Source organism: Erythrolamprus reginae, chromosome 8 (genome assembly GCF_031021105.1).
Source record: "Erythrolamprus reginae isolate rEryReg1 chromosome 8, rEryReg1.hap1, whole genome shotgun sequence".
In the NCBI taxonomy this organism is placed as follows: domain Eukaryota; kingdom Metazoa; phylum Chordata; class Lepidosauria; order Squamata; family Dipsadidae; genus Erythrolamprus; species Erythrolamprus reginae.
The window spans coordinates 7,718,899-7,740,764 of NC_091957.1; the positions used below are offsets into that span (position 1 = coordinate 7,718,899).

General features: G+C 48.5%; 1 protein-coding gene across 1 annotated transcript in view; it reads left to right on the forward strand.

The window, feature by feature from the left end:
• Window positions 1–776: 776 nt before the first annotated feature.
• The window catches only part of PAPPA (pappalysin 1), a 157,816-nt gene continuing 136,726 nt past the window's right edge, over window positions 777–21,866 (forward strand). The window contains 3 exon segments of the mRNA XM_070759604.1: window positions 777–914; window positions 5,286–5,573; window positions 5,576–5,822. Coding sequence (XP_070615705.1) covers window positions 777–914; window positions 5,286–5,573; window positions 5,576–5,822 — 673 coding nt within the window.

Genomic DNA, 21,866 nt, shown 5'->3' on the forward strand with positions numbered 1-21,866 from the left:
GTTTACGAAAGACAGGGAGGGTGGGGGCAGTTCTAATCTCCGGGGGGAGTTGGTTCGAGAGGGCCGGGGCCGCCACAGAGAAGGCTCTTCCCCTGGGGCCCGCCAAACGACATTGTTTAGTCGACGGGATCCGGAGAAGGCCAACTCTGTGGGACCTTATCGGTCGCTGGGATTCGTGCAGTAGCAGGCGGTTCCGGAGGTAATCTGGTCCATTGCCATGTAGAGCTTTAAAGGTCATAACCAACACTTTGAATTGTGACGGGAAACTGATGGCTTGCAGCCAATGCAAGCCATGGGAGGGGGGAGCTGTATTCACCCTCCCCAGGCATTGAATTATGGGTGTGGGCACTCGCTCATGGGCAATAGCGCATGTGCACGCTCTTTCAGCAACCGAGGAAAAAAAGGTTCGCCATCACTGCCCTGTGGTTGTCCACTGATTAATTGTTCCCCCTGCCAGGAATTTGATCCTTCGTTCTAGGTGGCTCGGACACTGAAGACAGATGAAGAAAAGGGAAAAAAAAGAATTCTTTCTAGAGCAAACCTTACAAAGCCCATGGCAGGGGAAACGCCAAACCCAGCCGAGCCCAGAGTTGCATGCCTAAGAAGCATTTCAACAGTGATGGGTTTTTAATTGCGGATGTCTTTCTCCATCCCAAAGGGCATGAGCTGGAAGGATTTTTCTTTCCCCTTATGGTATTTATTTATTATTTCCTGTGAACTCATTGCCCCTAGGGGGGGGAAAAACCTTAAGAGGCAGTATAACCCTGTCTGTTGTGATGGTGAATGTTGGAAACTGTTTCAAAAGAGATGAAAATGAGCTGAAGGTAAAAATTTCCATGATACACCATAGAGAGGAGCCACCTACGGAGGAGGAGAATCAAGCAATAAGGACTCTTGTCTACAGGACAACCTCGGTGTGAGAAGGTCAGAGGAGGGGAGGATTTATGGGGAGAAGACACACTTGGTTCTACAAAGAGGACAAGAAAGAGGGAGGTCAGGTGGAGAGCTGATGGAAAATGTGAGTTGTGAGCAAGGGTGATTTAAGTTTCCTAAAGAGTTCAGAGAGTGTTGTTCTTTCATTAAGCTTGTCTAGCAACACATGTTTCTTTTGAGCCAGCATGGTTTTGTGGAAGGAGAAGGAGGAGGTGGAAAAGGGGGAAAATTAGGAGAAGGAAGAGGAGAAGGAGAAAGAGGAGGAGGAGGAAGAGAAGAAGAAGGAGGAGGAGAAAGATTAGGAGGAGGAGGAGGAGAAGAAGAAAGATTAGGAGGAGGAGATGGAGGAGGAGAAAGGTTAGGAAGAGAAGAAGGGAAAAGATTAGGAAGAGAAGTAGAAGTAGAAATATTAGGAAGAGGAGAAGGAAAAAGATTAGGAGGAGGAGGAGAAAGATTAGGAGAAGAAGACAGAGTAGGAGAAAGATTAGGAGGAGGAGAAGTATAAAGATTAGGAAGAGGAGAAGGAGAAAGATTAGGAGGAGGAGATGGAGAAGAAGAAAGATTAGGAGGAGGAGATGAAGAAATAGAAAGATTAGGAAGAGAAGGAGAAAGATTAGGAGGAGGAGGAGGAGGAGAAAGATTAGGAGGAGGAGAAGGAGAAAGATTAGGAGGAGGAGGAGGAGGAGGAGGAGGAGGAGGAGGAGGAGGAGGAGGAGAGGAGATGGAGGAGGGTATGAAGGAGAATTGACCCTTGAGAAATGGTGTGTCAGAAATGGAGCTTTTCCTCTCCATCCCAAAGAAGAAGAAAGCTCTGATGAACTTGCTTGAGTGAGATATAAACTCACTCTTATTTGCATGGTGGCCAACCTATGATTACAATATTGCCTTGTAAACAATTCCAAGCCTCCATGGGTTCCAAAACTTCCACTCAAACCCAAGGAAACACACAAAGAAGTAGACCTCGGGATGCTTTTAAGGAAAAATTAATTAGTTTTCAGAGATATGAAAGAGGATGGAATGGAAGTAGAGGTGGGAGAAGAAGGGGGGGAAAGAGAAGAGAGGAAGGAGAGAAGGAAGGAAGTAGGGAAGAGAAAAGAATCAATGAGGGAGAGAAGAAAAGGAGAAGAGAAGAGAGGAAAAAGAGATGGGAGGAAGAAGGGGAGAAAATAATAAGGGAGGGAGAGAAAAGGAGAAGAGAAGGAAGGAAGAGAAAGGAAGAGAACCGCAGGTTGCTGACCCTTGTCCGAACCAGAATACTGTATTTATGAACAACTGAAACCAGGGAACATTGTGATCAGAAAGTGGTGTTTTTTGGAATTGTGTGTTTGTTTGTGTGTGTGTATGTGGAACAGAGCTGTGTGCCCAGCTCCTTGGTCAAACTTCTGCTCACCTAGGAAAAACATTTTTATTTATTTATTTTCTCTTTGAAAAAAACGAACCTTTTGTTGCCATTAGGGGGAGCTTTTGTGATCTTCCAAGAGGCAGGCATACCCAAGCCCAGAGGTGTGTGTTGTGTTTATGTACAAAGAGAGGACACCCTCTCACAGATAGATACAGACTAGCTTTTCAACCCTAAAGGCACAGGGGTCTCTCAAAACTTTCTAGGTACCTGAATTTTTTGGTTTGGGGGGAAAGGAAGACAGGGTTAGGGTTAGAGGCAAATGTGCTAGAAGGAAGGAAGGAAGGAAGGAAGGAAGGAAGGAAGGAAGGAAGGAGATATGGAAAATATTCTAAGGAGGGAGAGAAGGAGGGAGGGAAGGAAGGAAGGGAGATAAGAAAGAAAGGAGGGAGGGAGATAAGAGAAAGAAGGAGGAAGGAAAGAAAAAGAAAGAATGAAAGAAAGGAGGAAAGGAAGAAAGAAAGAAAGAAAGAAAGAAAAGAAAACACGAAGGCGAGATAATCTTTTAAAATCTTTTTTTTTTTTCAAATTAAAAATTCAGCCTTGCTCAATTTCTGTTTGGTGTTTTTCAGATTAGAAATTTACAAAGAATTTTCTTTCTCTGTGTGTCTGTCTCTTTCTCTCTCTCTCTCCACTCTCTTTTTCACCTTCTCTCTTTCTGTTCCTCTTTCTCTTTCTGTCTCCCTCTTTTATCCCCTCTCTCTTTCTCCCTTTCTCTTTCCTGCTCCCTCTTTCTCTCTCCCTGTCTCTTTCACCCTTTCTCCCCCACCTCCAATTGGCCTGAAAAGCCATAAAGCAGCTTTTAATGTCCCACTCTCTGACTTAGTGCCTCCACTTTCCCAATGAAGGAATGAAGAATGTGTATATTCTCCCTCCAGGATAATGTGATGAGAATCCGGGATTTTGAAGTAATGGATTAGATACAGTGAAGGGGACACCCACAGTCCAAGACTTACACACCTCTGTGTGTGTGTGTGTGTGTGTGTGTGTGTGTGTGTGTGTGTGTGACAATTGCATAACTTTGGAGGAAAGAAGAGGAGAAGAAAAAAAAATTAAGGCAAAGAAGAAAAGAAAGAGAAAGGATTTTAGAACTTAAAAAAAAAAATATAAGCTTGAAATTTCAAGACTTTTTTTTTTACCAGCACTTGGGAGAGAGTATGGTCCACCCAAAGTGAGGGCAATTCTTGGGGGCCAAAAAGGCAAAAGGTCAAGAATATGATCTTTAGAAGGATCTCAAAGTGGAGGCAGAGGTGAAATGTTACAAGGCAAGGCTTCGTCCACCTCCTCTTCCTCTTCCTTCCTCCTCCTCCTTCTTCTTCCCCTTCCTCCTCCTCTTCTAGTTTGAATTTCTCTTGGAATAAAAGCTATAAAAGAGGATTGGGTTCCCAGAAGGCTTTAATCCAGCTCTTCCTTTTCCAATTCCTCCTTCCCACCATTTTCTCAAAAGTGATAGATTACTCATTATTCTTAGCTGGGTGGGTATCTTTCTCTTTTGAAAAATGGTGGGGTGGGGGGAAATAAATCTCCCTCCCCCAAAAAAGAACAGGAATTGCCAATTGGTTATTTCTTATTCAATCTTCCTCCTATCTAGCTCTTTCTTTTCTTTCATTTAAGTAGGAAAGAAAGGAGGGGAGAGATGAAGAAGACCATGGTGAGGGAAGCTGAGAGAGAGAGCAAGTGAGAGGGGGGGGGCAGGATGGAGAAGGAGAGAAAGAGGGAGAGGGAGAAAGAGAGAGGTGGGTTGGGGAAGGAGAAAGAGAGAGAGGGAGAGAGAGGGAGGGAGAAGGGAAGAGAGAGATTGGGAAGGAGAAAGAGGGAGGGAGAAGAAGAGAGAGTGATTGAAAAGGAGAGGGGGAGGGAGAGGGGGAGAGAGGGAGGGAGATGGGGAAGGAGAGAGGGAAAGGGAGAGGGAGGGAGAAGAAGAGAGTGTGGGTGGGAAGGAGAGAGGAAGGGAGGAAGAAGGAGAAAGAGGGAGAGGGGAGAGGGAGGGAGAAGAAGAAAGAGTGGGTGGAAAGGAGAGAGGGAGGGAGAGGAGAAAGAGGGAGAGGGGAGAGAGGAAGGGGAGAAGGAGACAGAGGGAGATGGGGAAGCAAAGAGGGAAAGAGAGAGGGAGGGAGAGGAAGAGGGTGTGGTTGAGAAGGAGAGAGGGAGGGAGAAGGAGAGGGAGGGAGAAGAAGAGAGGTGGGTGAAAAGGAGAGAAAAGGGAGGGAGGGAGAAAGAGAAGGAGAAAGAAGGAGGAAGGGAAAGAGGGAGGGAGAAGAAGAGAGTGTGGGTGAGAAGGAGAGAGGGAGGGTGGGAGGAGAGAGAGGGGGAGAGGGAGGGAGAAGGGTAGGGAGGGGGAGAGGGAGAGGGAGGGAGAAGACGAGGGACTGAATGAGTGTAGCGAGAAGGAGAAAGAGGGAGAAGGAAAAGGGAGGCAGCGGGAGAGGGAGGGAACGGGACAAGAAGGAGAGGGAGAGCGAGCGAGAGAGAGAGAGAGAATAAACGAAACGGATCGGAGCATCGCGCGCGCGCCGGGACCCTTTGAGTGGCTGTTGCCTGCTTCAAGGGGAACCAACGGGGGCCGCGAAAAGAGAGGCGGTTAAATTTCATTTTTTTTTATTTTGGGAAGGGTGGGTGGAGGGAAAGAGGGAGAGAGAAAAGAAATCTCGAAACCGGCGCGCGCGCGCGTGTCTGTCTGACTGTGCGCCTGTTGTGTGTGTGTGTGTGTGTGTGCGGGTGGGAGAAAGAGCGGGCGGAGAGAGAGGGGGGAGAGAGAGAGAGAGAAGGCAAAGGAGAAAGGGTTATAAAAGCGCGCGTCGCCAACAAGGGCGCAGGGAGAGAGGAGCCGCGGAGCGAAGTCCGAGCTCGCAAAAAAAATAATAAAAATAATAAATAATAAAAGAAAAATAAAATAAAAGCCGCGAGGAGGAGCTCGCAAACTGGCAGCCCGCGCGAGCGCTGGCCAAGGCAGCCGCGGCGAAAGCACGCGCGGCGATGCGGCGCTGGGTTCTCCTGCTCCTGCCTCTCGCCGTCGTGTGCGCGGCGGCGGCGGCGGCGGCGGCAGGGGGGCAGCGGCACACGCCACCGGCGGCGGCTCCGGCCCCGCCTGGGCGCCGAATGCGGGCTGGAGGAGCGCTCCCGGCGGGCGCGAAGGGCCACCCGGCGCCAACAGCACCACCAGCAGCGGCAGCAAGCGCTCCTCTGGCGTTACCCCGCGCCGGGCACCTGCGCCACCAGGTTAGCCCGCGGTAGGCGCTCTTCTTCCACTTCGCTGGCCGGAGGCTGGAAGCGCCGCGCGTCCCCAGGCGCAGGAGGCGAGCGCCGGACGAAGCCCCGGGGCCGAACCAGGGTCGCCGGCCCCTGGCCCCGCCGAGCAGGGCGTTTTATTTCCGCGGCCAGGGCGACCAGCTGCGCTTGAAGGCGGAGCTGGAGATACCCAGGGATGCCTTCACCGTCCAAGCTTGGCTGCGACCCGAAGGGGGGCAGAAGGCGCCGGCTGTCATCGCAGGTAAGTAGGGGAAATAACAGTTTTTGACGAGGGTGTGTGTGGCGGTTGGCGGCGAGGCTATCCGAAGTTTGGCGGGCGCGCGGTTGGGGACGATAGAGGAGGCGTGTGGGAGAGGGCGCTTTGGCACTGCCCGAAGTTTGGCGGGCGCACGGTTGGGGACGATAGAGGAGGCGTGCGAGTGAAGAGAGCGCTTTGGCACTACCCGAAGCGGAGGGCGCACGGCTGGAGATGAAAAGGGAGGCGTGTTAGAGGATAGGGCGCTTTCGCACTACCGAAGTGGCAGGCGCAGTTGGGGATGGTACAGTAGGCGTGTGACAGGAGAGAGCGCTTTGGCGCTACCCGAAGCGGCGAGCGCACAGTTGGGGATGAAAAGGAAGGGCGTGCGGGAGGAAGCGGGCGCTTTGGCGCTACCCAAAGTCTGCGGGCGCATGGTTGGACATGAAAAGGGAGGCGCGCGGGCGAGGGGGTCCTTTTGGGCGCTGCCCGAAGTTGGCTGGCGCACGGTTAGGGATGGTACCGGAGGCGTGTGAGAGGAGAGAGCGCACGGTTGGGGTAGAAAGGGGAGGCGTGTGAGAGGAGACAGCACTTTGGCACTACCTGAAGTTGGCGGGCGCACGGTTGGAGATGAAAAGGGAGGCGTGTGAGAGGGAGAGGGCGCTTTGGAGCTACCCCAAGTTGGCGGGCGCACGGTTGAGATGAAAAGGGAGGCGTTTGAGAGGAGAGGGCGCTTTGGAGCTACCCCAAGTTGGCGGGCGCACGGTTGGGGAATGAAAAGGGAAGCGCGCGGGCGGGGAGGGGGGACTCCTTTTTGGCTCTGCCCGTGGAATTTTGCCGAGCGCACAGTTGGGGACCTGTAGCAGCTGCTCCCGGGCATCTCTCGGTTGGGGATGGCTCTCGCGGCCGCCGAAGAGACAGCGCGCGCGGGTGGTGGCGACGGTGGTGTGGTCCCGAGTGGGGTCTTGCAGTGGGGAAGGGGAGGCGGATGGCATTGTCGGGGGCGCTCTCCGGCGACGCCAAGAACAACAGAGCCACGTGTTGTTGTGTCTCGAATTACACACGCCCTTCCTTGCTTGTCTAGGTTGTGTTTTTTGTGAATGAGACTGAGAGAGAGAGAGAGAGAGAGAGAGAGAGACCCCTGCGAACGTCGCGGGCGCCAGAGCGCGGGCTTTCTCCCACCACGCGGGGAGTGGATTGTTTTGCAGAGCCGAGGGGGCTCGGGACTCGTTTGCACCTCCGGTGCTCCTCGCCTTTTGGCGACGCCGGGGGAGTCGCAGCCTTTTTGAGCCTGCGGGCGGGGACGGCGCGAGGCTTAGGAAGCGCGCCCGAACGGGAGACGTAAGCGAAGGAGGGTTAAGGGGAAAACAAGGAGAGGGGGAGAGGAAAGTGGTGGGGAGGGAAGCTGAGACAGCGAGCAAGTGAGAGAGGGCCAGGATGGAGAAGGAGAGAAAGAAAGAGGGGGAGAAGAGAGAGGGGTGGTTTGGGGAAGGAGAAAGAGGGAGAGGGGGAGAGAGGGAGGGAGAAGGAGAGAGAGTGATTGAAAAGGGAGAAAGGGAGGGAGAACGGGAGAGGGGGAGACAGGGAGGGAGATGGGAAAGGAGAGAGGGAAAGGGAGGGGGAGGGAGAAGAAGGGAGTGTGGGTGGGAAGGAGAGAGGAAGGGAGAAATGAGAAAGAGGGAGAGGGTAGAGAGGGAGGAGAAGAAGAAAGAGTGGGTGAAAAGGAGAGAGGGAGAGAGAGGAGAAAGAGAAAGAGTGGGTGAAAAGGAGAGGGAGGGAGAGGAGAAAGGAGGAGGAGAGAGGGAGGGAGAGGGAGAAAGAGGGAGGGGAGAGAGGGAGGGGAGAAGGAGACAGGGGGAGGTGGGAGAGAGGAAGAAGTGGAAAGGGAGAGAGGGAAAGAGAAGAAGAGAGCAGGTGAGAAGGAAAGAGGGAGGGAGGGGGAAGGAGAAAGCGGGAGAATGGGAGAGGAAGGAGGAAGCAGAAAGAGGATGGGGAGAGAGGGAGGGAGAAGGAGAGGGAGAAGGGGAAAGGGAGAGAGGGAGGGAGAAGGAGAGGGGGAGAGGGGGAAGGAGAAAGGAGACGAAAGCGAAGGAGGCTTAGGGGGAGGTTAAAAATAAAGAGATCAAACCGGGAAGGGATGGAGCCATTCCTGGATGCAGGAAGAAGGGGAGAGAGAGGAAAAGGCGCGGAGGAGGGATCCCACTTTGCCGCGGGACCCCGTGGCGGCAGCTTGGGGATTCCCGCCTCCGTCCTTTGGGGACACCCCCCCCCGTTTCCAAGGACACGGATCGGGCTCGGGGCACGTCTGCACGCGACCGACAGGAGTCAAGCGCCGGGAACGCGGGAGTTTGGCTCCTGCATCCAATGACGCACAAGACCGCGCGCGCCTCTTTCCCCGGCCCGGGAGACGGAGCGAAAAAAAATAAAACCCCACCAGACCTCGTTTTTCTCCTTTATTAGCGTCGAGTTAAGTTTGGGTGAACCGCCCCTCCCCTCCCCTCCATTCCCTTCCCGGAGAATTCCTAAGCGGGAGGGATGTGGAGTGGGGTGGGGGGGGGTACCTTAAAAATCGGGGAAAGTAGCTTTTTTTAAAAAAATATGCCATTGTTATCCTTGGCTTGAGAGAAGTCTGCTTGGGAAGGAGAGGGGTGGGGAGGGCGAAGGGGGGGGAGGGGACCGACCTCTTCTTCCAGATCTGGAGCCCACACATAAACCCTCTAGAAAGTGTCCAGAGACACTTTACCAGAAGAGCCCTCCCCTTCTCCGCTCACAATTCTAGATTTAGAACTGCCTCGCTTTAAACATGACCTGAGCATAACCCACAAAACCATCTGCTACAACATCCTTATTGTCAATTGTCATCCTGATTTGACTACTTCAGCGCCAACCACAACAACACAGGAGCACACAACAGACTCAAACTCAAAGTAAACTTCCAAACCAGGGGTAGGCAAAGTTGGCTCTTCTATGACATTTGGACTTCACTCCCAGAATTCCTGAGCTAGCATGATTGGCTCAGAATTCTGGGAGTTGATGTCCACAAGTCATCAGAAGAGCCAACTCTGCCTACCCCTGCTCCAAACTCAACTGCAGGAAATATGACTTTAGTAACCGAGTAGTTGGTGCATGGAACTCACTACTTGACTCTGTAGTATCATCACTGAACTCCCCCAAAATTTTACCCTTAGACTACCCACTGTTGACCTCTCCCAATCCCTATGAGGTCAGTAAGGGGGTGCACAAGTGCACCAGAGAGCCTTCCGTCCCCTGTCCTAATGTTTTCTCTCATGTCTATAAATATTATTATACCTTTGCATACCACCAATAAGCACTTGACAAAACAAACACATAGATAAAAATAAATTTGCCCCTCCCCTAGTTTCTCCTTCCCATGTTCAGGGGTCTGTAGAAATCTTTTCTCTGGGGCGGTAGTTTTTTTTTTTTTTGCCAAACAGCTGGGCAATCGAGGGTTAACCTTCGCGAGGGGGAACCTTCAGTTTATTAACTTGGGAGTCGATCCGGGTTGCTTGTAAGGCAGCCGGAGGGGAGGGGGGCCGCGAAGGAAACTTCACTTGGTTGTCATCCTAACCTCAAGTCAACCAAGTCTTTGAGGGGGGGGGGCACAGTGGTTAGAGTGCAGCACTGCCGGCTGCTTCAGCTAACTTGCTAGCAGTGGCTCAAATCTCACCACCTGCTCAAGGTTGACTCAGCCTCCCATCCTTCCGAAGGTGGGTAAAATGGGGACCCAGATTGTTGGGGGCAAGAGGCTGACTCTGTAAATCCGCTTAGAGAGGGCTGTAAAACGCACTTGGACGTGGGATATAGGTCTAAATGCAGTTGCTCTTCCTTCCCTCCCTTTCTTCTTTCTCTCCATCCCCTTTCCCCTCCCTCCCTTCCTATAGTGGCTAGTAGCATAGTGGTTAGAATGCCCTATTGCAGGCTGATTCAGTAAACTGCTTACAAAGGGCAGTAAAGCATTGTGAAGCAGTATATAAGTCTAAGTGCATTTGCTATTCCTTCCCTCCCTCCCTTTCTTCTTTCCTCTCTCTCCCTTTTCTCCTTCCTTCCCTCCCTTCCTTCCTCCCCCTTTCTTCTTTCTCTCCCTCCCTTTTCTCCTCCCTTCCTCCCTTCCTCCCTTCCTCCTTCCTATGGTGGCATATTGGTTAGAATGTCGTATTGCAGGCTAACTCTGCCAAGTTCGAATCTCACCACCTGCTCAAGATCGACTTAGCCTTCCATCCTTCCGAGATAGGTAAAATGAGGACCCATGTTGTTGGGGGCAGGAGGCTGACTGTAAATCCACTTAGAGAGGGCTGTAAAAGCACTGTGAAGCGGTCTATAAGTCTAAATGCTATTGCTATTGCTACGTAGTAGTGTGTGTGTATGTTTGTGTGTGGTTACAATCCACCACCAATCTTTTAGTTTTCAGCATAGGTATCTCTCTCTCCCCCTCCCGAAATCCGCCTTCACACGCCTCCATTACTCTCTCGCTCTCTCAGACGGGCTGTGGATGATGGGGTGCTGGGCTCCACCTATGGAGAACACCTTTTGAGGGATTAAGGCACCGCCTGGCTTATTAATGCAGGGCGGCGATTTAACATAAACATATGCAGACAGGGGTTGGGGTTTTTTGTTTTTTGTTTTAGCATTTTTGAAATTCCTTCCAATTTAGCAACTGTAAGTCTCTTGCTGCAGTTGAGAAAGTGCATTATTTGCTTCCACCTAAAGCTTCCCCCTTTCTCTCCTTTGGGTGGTTGAAAAGGACAGGCGTGAGATCGGGAGGGTGCGGAGTTGCAAAATTAAAAAGAAAGAAGAGAGGATATTGAAGGATTTCTACGTTTGGATTCACCCTCCGAGAAAGGCTGCTCCAAATCTGGCCAAGTTGGAAGAATGTGGTTGAATCGTAACATTGGCCCAAGTTCTTTGACTCCCTTTCGGTATCAGTAAAGGAGAATATTTTGTAGCACAGGGTTGAAATAAGAGGTCCTTGGTGATCTCTGAGCTTGGTGGGTTTCTTGCTGGTGTTTCATGACCCAAACTAGGTAGCATCATCAGAGCTAGAAGAAGTTGGTTCATGAGGAGGAGGAGGACTGTAGGCTCCTTGGTGTTCTCAACGTTTGGTGGTTTTCTGATAGACGTTTCATGACCCAAACTAGGTAACATCATCAGTGTTAAGGGGAGTTGGGTTTATGGGAGGAGGAGGAGGAGGAGGAGGACTGTGGGCTCCTTGGTGATGTTGGAGCTTGGTGGTTTTCTCATAGACATTTCATGACCCAAACTAGGTAACATCATCAGTGTTAGAAGGGAGTTGGGTTTATGGGAGGAGGGGGAAGAGGATGACCTGTGGGGTCCTTGGTGCACTCTGAGGCCATGATCAAAACTGTGGTCAAAGGGGAATCTTTTCTCCTCTTTTCCTTTCCTTCCTTCCCTCCCTCCCTCCCATTAATTAATTAATATTTATTGGCCACCCAACTCCTTTGGAGCCTAGTTGCTAAAGCCTAAGAATAATTACTGAATTACTGAATGTTTGTTGGCTAGACAGCAAATACAATGGAGTCTAGCTGCTAGAGCCTAGGAATAATTAATTAATTAATTAATTAATTAATTAATTAATTAACCAATTAATATTTTGGCTGCCCAACCCTAGTGGAGTCTAGTCACTAAAGTTGAAGAGTAATTACTGAATTAATGAATATTTGTTGGCCAACCAACAAATAGAGTGGAGTATAACTGCTAGAGCCTAGGATCAACTAATTAATTCATTCATTCATCAGTTAATCAATTAATACTTATTGGCCATCCAGCCCCAGTGGAGTCTAGTCACTAAAGCTTAAGTGCAATTACCTAATTAATGAATATTTGTTGGCCAACCAACAAATCCAGTGGAGTCCAGTTGCTATAAACTAAAAACAATCAATCAATCAATCAATTAATATTTTGGGGCCACCCAATTCCAATGGAGTCTAGTTGCTAAAGGATTTTTTGCATCTCCCTGCAACATTGGCTAACAATGAATAGTTGTTGGCCAACCAACAAATCTAGTGGAGTTACTAAACCCTAGAAATAATCAATCAATCAATCAATCATTATAGATTGGCCACCCAACCCAAATGGTTCTCTTGTTGCTAGAGCATAGAATTCCTTTACATCTCCACACACCTTCTACAACAGAAACTCCATAACTGGGCTGGTTTGTTGGTTGAGTCTTTATCTCAACACCTTAGAGTTGACCTAAAAGAAGAACTGTCTATCCTCATCCTCATTTAAAGCCCTACATGGCATCGGACCAGAATACCTCCGGAACTGCCTTCTACCGCACAAATCCCAGCGGCCGATAAGGTCCCACAGAGTTGGCCTTCTCTGGGTCCTGTCGACTAAACAATGCCATTTGGTGGGCCCCAGGGAAAGAGCCTTCTCTGTGGCGGCCCCGGCCCTCTGGAATCAACTCCCCCCAGATATTAGAACTGCCGCCACCCTCTTTGTCTTTTGCAAATTACTCAAGACCCTATTCATCCATTTGGAGACTGTCAGAAAGACTCCAAAGCACCTAAGGGTAGAACAAGAAGCAATGGGTGGAAGCTAAACAAGGGGAGAAGCAACTTAGAGCTAAGGAGAAAATTCCTGACAGTTAGAATGGTTCATCAACACTGCATGTTTTTAAGCAGATGTTGGATGACACCAAGTAGTGTAGGGTTTCCCGCCCAAGCAGGGGGTTGGACTAGAAGACCACCAAGGTCTCTTCTAACTCTGTTGTTGTTGTTGTTGTTGTTGTTGTTGTTTTTATTGTTGTTTTGTTATTATTATTTTATTATTATTGTTATTATTATTATTATTATTGTTGTTGTTGTTGTTGTTGTTATTATTATTATTATTATTATTATTATTATTATTATTATTATTATTATTATTATTATTATAGATCCCACCTTCCTTTCCTCTCCTGATCCTCAGGCAGCAACCAACCAAGTCGGTGGTCCTCCGACATCCCCTTCTCCCTGGCCCCGATGGGTCCCCGCCCTGCACCTCCTGCCTGGTCCCTGGCCTTTGCTTGCCCTCGCCTACCCCACCATTGAAAGTTGAGAGGCGTGGAAGGCCTCTGTTCTCCCAGGGCGGGAGAAAAATTGACGGCAAGCCAACTTGTGGCTGGATGTAGAAACGGTTGGGCTTCTGCCAAGGAGCAGAGTCTAGCCTTCGCCAAAGGGGGTGTGTGTGTTCCCCCCCTTCTCATCCAGATCCACGGCTGATCCACCGATCCAGAATCCATTGCCTTTAACTAAGAGGCCCCCGTGCACGCAGGTTGTCCGAAGAAGGTGGCAGAGATGCTAAGTAAGGATCTACTCGTGGGGGTGAACCCAGAGAGAGAGAGAGAGAGAGAGATCTCCAAGATCGGTCTCCATTTGGCAACGTTTTGGCTTCCTTGATTCCTATTTATCAAGGAGCAGGTTTGGCTCGGGGAAAGAGTCTAAAAACTGCTTCTAATTAAGAGGCGCTTTTATCGGACGGCTCCATCGTCTGACTTCGGGTGACCAAGTTGCTTTCCATTCCTGTGACTTGAGATGGGACAAGCCTGCTTTTTAAAGAGCAGTAAAAACCACACACACAGACACACACGCGCGCGCGGCACACACAAACACACACCAGTTGGTGGGTCTCTGGGTATCTCCAATTTTGCCTCTTTTGGAGATAGGGGAGGTAAAAATCAGGCCGTTTTTGGCCTCCTGGGTTTTCCGTGAACCCCATTTTTCACTTCCCCCACCTCTGGCAGCATTTTGCAGGCCAAAAAACAGGCAAAAATTGCCCAATCCTTTGGCCAAAAATGACCTGTTTTCCCCCCTTTTGAGGGGAGGGTCACTTGGGACACCCGTGTGCCCCATTTTTCACTCTCCCCACCTCCAGCAACATTCTGCAGGCCAAAATTGTTGGCCTTCCCTTCCCTTTCACTTCCTGTCCTTAGTTCCAGCCATAGTTTGAGGACTTGTTTCTTGCTCCAACTTATGGAGCAAACTGTGGGCCATTGAAGACTACTTCAGCTTCAACCACAACAACACACGAGCACACAACGGATACCAACTTAAAGTAAACCGCTCCAAACTCGACAGCAGGAAATACGACCTTAGTAATTGAGTAGTTGATGTATGGAACTCACTACCTGAGTCTGTAGTATCATCATCTAACCCCCAAAACTTTATCCTTAGAGTATCTGCTGTTGACCTCTCCCGATTCCTAAGAGGTCAGTAAGGGGTGTGCATAAGTGCACCAGCATAAGTAATGGCCAGCAGCTGGTGAGGACAGGTGCTCCGTCCTGGTAGTAAATTCCGGGATGTGCACACAGCTGGGTGTCCTGACACATGCACGCATGCCCCTGTGTGAGATTTGGCTTCTGCACATGCATAGCAAGTGAAATCTTACATCAGGACGCTTGTGCGAGTGAGATTTCGGTGATTTTTGTTGCTTTCTTGCTTCAGCACATACGTGGAAACAAATATATCGCCGAAAATCGCAGAAATCCTGCTCACACAAGATTTTTGCTCGCTGCGCATGTGCAGAAGCTAAATCTCACATCGATGGACCATCACCCTGGGGGGGGAATTATTGACCCTCTCAGAGAGGGTCCGCAACTTGGGCATCCTCCTCGATCCACAGCTCACATTAGAGAACCATCTTTCAGCTGTGGCGAGGGGGGTGTTTGCCCAGGTTTGCCTGGTGCACCAGTTGCAGCCCTATTTGGACTGGGACTCATTGCTCACAATCACTCATGCCCTCATCACCTTGAGGCTTGACTACTGTAACGCTCTCTACATGGGGCTACCTTTGAAAAGTGTTCGGAAACTTCAGATCGTGCAGAATGCAGCTGCGAGAGCTATTATGGGCTTCTCTAAGTATGCCCATGTTACACCAACACTCCGCAGTCTGCATTGGTTGCCGATCAATTTCCGGTCACAATTCAAAGTATTGGTTATGACCTATAAAGCCCTTCATGGCATCGGACCAGATTATCTCCAAGACCGCCTTCTGCTGCACGAATCCCAGCGACCGATTAGGTCCCACAGAGTCGGCCTTCTCCGGGTCCCGTCAACTAAACAATGTCGGTTGGCGGGCCCCAGGGGAAGAGCCTTCTCTGTGGCGGCCCCGACTCTGGAACCAGCTCCCCCCAGAGATTAGAACTGCCCCTACCCTCCTTGCCTTTCGTAAACTCCTCAAAACCCACCTTTGTCGTCAGGCATGGGGGAATTAAGACATCTCCCCCGGGCCTATGTAATTTATGTATGGCATGTTTGTAGGTATCTCTGCTTAAAAATGGGGTTTTCTTAACTACTTTAATAAATTTTAAATTGTAAATTATTAGATTTGTTATGAATTGTTTTATTATGTTGTGAGCCGCCCCGAGTCTACGGAAAGGGACGGCATACACATCAAATAAATAAATAAATGAATGAATGAATGAATGAATGAATGAATGAATGAATGAATAAATAAATAAATAAATAAATGCACGCCCACTGGACATGTGCCGTCCTGCCGGATATGCGCATGCCCGCAACGGCCTCAGACAGCGCATGGTAGTGCCAAAGACAAGCGGCCCTTCACTCAGGAGCGTGCCGACCATCCCTGTCCTAATGTCCCTCTCTTATTACTACCTCTATCGTATATATGTATGCTACCCATACGTACTTGACAAAACGAGATATATAAAATCAAATAAGCAAGCGCATTGAATCCCAGCGGCCAGTTAAGTCCCACAGAGTGGGTCTTCTCCCGGGTCCTGTCAACTAAACAATGTCGCTTGGGGGGACCCAGGGGAAGAGCCTTCTCTGTGGCGGCACCGGCCCTCTGGAACCAACACCCCCCAGAGATTAGAATTGCCCCCACCCTCCTTGCCTTTCGTAAGCTACTTAAGACCCACCTCTGCCGCCAGGCATGGGGGAATTGAGATACTCTTTCCCCCTAGGCCTTTACAATTGTATGCATGGTATGTTAGTATGTATGTTTGGTTTTGTATATTAAGGGGTTTTAATTCGCTTTTAGTATTGGATTATCATTGTATATTGTTTGTTTGTTTATTTATTTATTTATTCATTCATTCATTCATTCATTCATTCATTCATTCATTTATTTAGATTTGTATGCCGCCCCTCTCCGCAGACTCGGGGCGGCTCACAACAAAGTGAAAAATAATTTATAACAATTTATGATTGTTGTTAGCCGCCCCGAGTTTTCGGAGAGGGGCAGCATATAAATCCAATAAAACTTGAAACTTCAGAGATTCCCAGGAACCTCAAAATCAGGGCCCTTGGACCTGTCTTTCAAGGAAAGCTGAATGAAACAAAGCAGACAGGACGGGAAAGGGAATTTCGCCCCATTTCCAGGTGACAGCGGATCAAAGAAAGGAAGGGGAAAAAAAATCCCCAAGCTCCCCTTTCTCGAAAACTTTTTACGAGCTTGCTCTCTGCTCCTCTGAAATGGGAATGCCCTGACATCACCGTCAGCTGCAGCCCGTGGTGTGTGGGTGGGTGTGCGGCCTGCATTTTTTTAAAAACTTTTTTTCCAAACAGTTAATTTTACAACGCTATTAAAACCGAGGGCCTCTTTGTTGCTCCGGGTCAATCTTTGTCTCCGATGGTAGGTGGCCTTTGGTGTGAGGAGCTGCCAATTTTCACACGGCCTCCTCCTCCTCCTCCTCTCCTCCGAGCGCAGTTGTTTTGCAACTCCGTGACTTTGGGGAATCTCAGCTGCCGTCTCTAGCAAAGCCCAGCCAGAGGAGCGGCGTGCGAACAGGGAGGGTGGGAAGGCTGGATGAATTAAGTCGTTGCAGCAGCTGAGGTCAAACTTTGCCTGCCCGCTCCCAAAAAGGTTTCAGGTTCAGCGCCTGGGTCCCTGCAACATTGGGAACTGCTGTGAGGTCAATAGCAATAGCGCTTAGGCTTATACGCCGCTCCGTAGCGCCTTTACAGCCCTCTCTAAGCAGTTTAGCGAGTCAGACAGGTTGCCCCCAACCGTCTGGGTCCTCGTTTTATGGACCCTGGAAGGATTGAAGGCTGAGTCAACCTTGAATTGGTTAGAATTGAACTGCAGACCGTGAGCAGAATTTGCAATACTGCATTTTAACTACTGCACCATCACGGCTCCTGATGCAACATCTGATCAGCCACAGCAATAGCAATATCACATAGATTGCAAAAATTTTTACTATCACATTGTGGGCATGGCTTGTTTGTGGGTGTGGCTTGCCACCCATGTGACCAGGTGAGAGTGGCTTGACGATCATGTGATGGGGTGGCTTAAAGGTCATGTGACTGGTTTGAAGGTGGCCAGCTTGATGTCAATCATGTCAAGGGTTTGGGTTAGGGTGCCTGGCCTCTCCTCGCCTCAAAGAGATAGAAATTCCCTCTCTATTTACTATTACTGAACATCCAAAATATAATATTTAATTCTATGTATATATGCCTTATGTGTACATACATATTACACAGAGGAACCCAAAAATATACATTATTTACTATATAAACTGTATACGTATGTACACACACACACACACACACACACACACACACACACACACACACAGCTCTTCTAAAATTATACACATTCAACCTCATTTATTGAGATAGGAAAAACACACCCAGAGCCCAGAAGGGGGAGAAAAAAAATCAGATTTTTTTCTACCAGTTCTGCGTACCTGGCTGTACTTGCAGGAGCCCAACATTGTGACTGAGTGACAGACTGATTGACTTATTTACTTACTTATTTACTTACTTACTTACTTACTTACTTACTTACTTACTTACTTACTTACTTACTTATCATTTGGATTTATATGCCGCCCCACTGCCGAAGGACTGTGGCCAGCTTACAATAATAATAATAATAATAATAATAATAATAATAATAATAATAATAATAATAACAACAACAACAACAACAACAACAACAACAATTTATTAGACTTGTATGCCTCCCCTCTCCCGAGACTCAGGGCGGCTCACAACAGCAATAAAACAATACAGATACAAATCCAATAATTAAAACTGTAACTAAAACCCATTTTCTTAATAAACAATTGATACTACACAATCATAACCACTCATAACTTTAATGGTCAGAGAAGGGGATACATTAGTTGTCCTATACCTGGTGACATAGATAGGTCTTCAGGCTCTTGCGAAAGGCGAGGAGGGTGGGAGCAGTTCGAATCTCCAGAGGGAGTTGATTCCAGAGGGCCGGGGCCGCCACACAGAAGGCTCTTTCCCTAGGCCCCGCCAGACGACATTGTCTGGTCAACGGGACCTGGAGAAGGCCAACTCTGTGGGACCTAATCGGCTGCTGGGATTACCCCTTAAACATAAAATATATGCCCCCCCAAAAAAACCAGTACAATATAAAACCCCTTAAAATCAGCACAGAACAATTAAAACCCTGCAATGGAAACTCACAATGGCTAAAAACCAACCATATCTTTACTGGTTTACCATTTTTGTACCCCGTCTTTGGACCCATTCAATTTTATCAATCTCTTTTTGTAAGTAAGGTCTCCAGAACTGAGCACAATATTCCAAATGGGGTCTCACCAGCGCTCTCTACAGCGGGATCACAATCTCCCTCTTCCTGCTTGTTATACCTCTAACTATGCAGCCAAGCCCTCTACTCGCTTTCCCTATTGCCGGACAGCACTGTTCACCCATTTTGAGACTGTCAGAAATCACTATCCCTGGGGAACTTCTTGATTTTTGCTGATATTTGCCGATATAAATTGGTGGAAATCACTAAAATCTTGCTTGCGTGAAGGTCTTTGTGCAGAAGCCAAATCTTACACTGTGTGCATATACCAGAAGGTAGCACCTTACCATTCTGGTAGCAGACCATCACTGCTTAGGGCTCTCCTGAGTTTGGACTGCATGTTGTCTACTTCCCACTCATCTTGAAGGATCTTAAGGACCTTCTTTGAGAAGAAGCATCTTGGGGTTTCTTAAGGTTTTATTCCCCTGGCAGAGAACAAGGCTCCCTCACGGGTCAAGACGAAAGGTAAGGAGGAGGTCAGGGTGGCCTCCTTTGAAATGGCCCCCGACTGTGGTTTCTTGCAGTAGAAGGAAAGTTTTTTCAAAGGCCTCCGAGTTTGGGATGTGTCAACAACATCCTGAGCTGCCTCCCTTTAAGGAAGGATGATAAGAGATATGCTGGTGTTTCCAAAGCAGAAGGAGATGTTAGCAAACATCTCGCATCTCCCAGAAGGATGACGGAGAACTGGGTCAAGAAACCCCCTGTACTAAGGTCACTCTATAGGACCTTTCTTTCCCTCCCCTTCCCTCCCTACCCCTTGGCATGCAATCCCCAAAGGACAAAAGTGGTGGTTTTGGGGAGCTTCTTGAATGGGTGGTGTGTTTGTCTGCTACGTAGCAGAAACGATGGGACTGGGCCGGAGAGTTTGCAAGAGCGAGGGTGACTGCGCAGGCAGGCGAGAATGTGGCCAAATGTTGGGTGACCTTGCTCTGATAGCGAAGGCTCAAAGCCCTCCCAGTGAAAATGAAATGAGCAGGATAACAGAAGCTGAATTGTTATTTTGTGTGCCTGTGTTTGTGTGTGTGTGTGTTTGTTCTGAAACCAAATAAACTTTGGGGAAACAGAGAGGGGTGGGGAGGGAGAAAGACAGAGACAGGCAGAGAGAGAGAGAGAGAGAGAGAGAGAGAGAAGGAGAGACAGAGAGAGAAAGACACACACAGAGAGAGATAGACAAAGACAGAGAGACAGAGAGAAAGAGAGAGACAGACAGACAGAGAGAAAGATAGACAGAGACACAGAGACAGACAAAGACAGAGACACAGAAAGAGAGAGAGACAAAGAGAGAGAGAGATAGACAGAGACAGAAAGAAAGAGAGACAGACAGAGGGACAGAGAGAGAAAGACAGAGACACACACAGAGAGACAGACAGACAGACAGACAGAGATAGAGACAGAGAGACAGAGAGAGAGAGAGTGAAAGACAGACACATACACAGAGAGAGATAGAGACAGAGAAAGAGAAACAGAGACAGAGACAGAGAGAGAAAATCAGAGAGAGACACACAGAGAGAAACAGAGGAAGAGAGACAGAGAGAGAGAGAGACAGAGAGTGACAGAGGCAGAGAGACAAACACACACAGAGAGACAGAGACAGACAGAGAGGGAGAGAAAGAGAGAAAGAGAGAGACACAGACAGAGTGAGGAAGACAGAGAGAGAGACAGAGAGAGAGGAAGAGAACAGAAGAGAAGAGTTGAATTCGATCTTGCTCTGTAGAATGCAATGTGCTGGGATGATGGGCAGCTAGCCTTAATCTAAAACCCTGTAATATGATAAGCTTCCACTGCAACCCCCCCACCCCACCCCATCTCCCAGTTAGACATTAGAGCTGTTATCCTGTTTTCTGATGCAAACACCTGGATCGTTTACTCTGCTTACCTCTTTGTTGTTTTCTTACCTTATCGTCCCCTTCTGGGTCCTTTCTCTCTCTATCTTTCTGTCCTTGATTCTGGTTTCTTCGCTCTCCCCCCTGCGATATCTTGCCCACGTTGTCATCTGTTTGCCGTAGCTTGACAAAAGCAAAGAGAAGGCATCTGATAAACGTTGATTTTCTTCTTTCCATCCTTCCTTTGTACCTTGAGACCGAGCTGTTTGCAGAGAGGAGGCAAGGCAATCTGAGATCTCTCTCTCTCTCTCCCTCTCCCTCCCTCTCTCTCTTTCTCTCTCTCTCTCTCACACACACACACACTATCACAAGTGGTGGGATCATACACCTTGGCCCTAAAGCCTTCAGAGATATAAGATCAATGGCTGTGAAAACAGGACCAGGCTATTCTGAAGCATGTGATGATGATGATGATGATGATGATGATGATGATGATAATAATAATAATAATAATAATAATAATAATAATAATAATAATCATAATCATAATTTATTAGATTTGTATGCCGCCCCTCTCCGAAGACTCGGGGCGGCTCACAACAACGATAAAAACAATATTATACTGGCACAAATCTAATATTAAAAAAACCCTATCATAATTAAAAACCAAACAGCACATGCATACCAAACATAAATTATAATAAGCCTGGGGGAAAGGTGTCTCAAATCCCCCATGCCTGGCGGTATAGGTGGGTCTTAAGTAGTTTACGGAAGGCAAGGAGGGTGGGAGCAGTTCTAATCTCCGGGGGGAGTTGATTCCAGAGGGCCGGGGCCGCCACAGAGAAGGCTCTTCCCCTGGGGCCCGCTAGACGACATTGTTTAGTTGACGAGACCCGGAGAAGGCCAACTCTATGGGACCTTATCGGCTGCTGGGATTCGTGCGGTAGCAGGCGGTTCCGGAGGTACCGCCGGATATTATTAGTAATGCAGCTTTTGTTCCTTGCTGTGGTTTTCTTCCAAAGTTTATACAGTATATCACCTGCCACAGGCATGTAACATAATAACAGAATTGGAAGGCACCTTGTAGGTCATCTAGTCCAACCCCCCGCTGAAGCAGGAGACCTACACCAGTGGTTCTCAACCTTTCTAATGCCACGGCCGCTTAATACAGTTCCTCGTGTTGTGGTGACCCCCAACCATAAGTCTAGTGCCAATTCTCCCTACAGAGCTTTGAGCTGATTGGCAGGAAGGTCAGAGGGACATCCCCCCCTTGTAAATGCCGGATTGTAAAAATATGTTCCAAGGCGCCAGAATAGAAACTTTAATTCTTAATACCGTGGGGAATTGGTGTTTTCCCGTGGTCTTAGGCGACCCCTGGGAAACGGTCATTTGACCCCCAGGTTGAGAACCATTGCCCTACATCATTTCTGACAGTGGGCAATCCAGTCTCTTTTTGAAAGCCTCCAGTTGTGAATCTCCCACAACTTCTGAAGGCAGCTTCTGTTCCATGGGTTGATTGTTCTCGCTGTCAGAAAAATATTCTCCTTATTTTATTTTATTTTTATTTATTTATTTTGTCCAATACACAATGAGGGTTGTAGTGGGTATATATCTATATACACATAATAAAATACATGATGAAGGTTATAGAGGAGATACTCATAGTAAAATA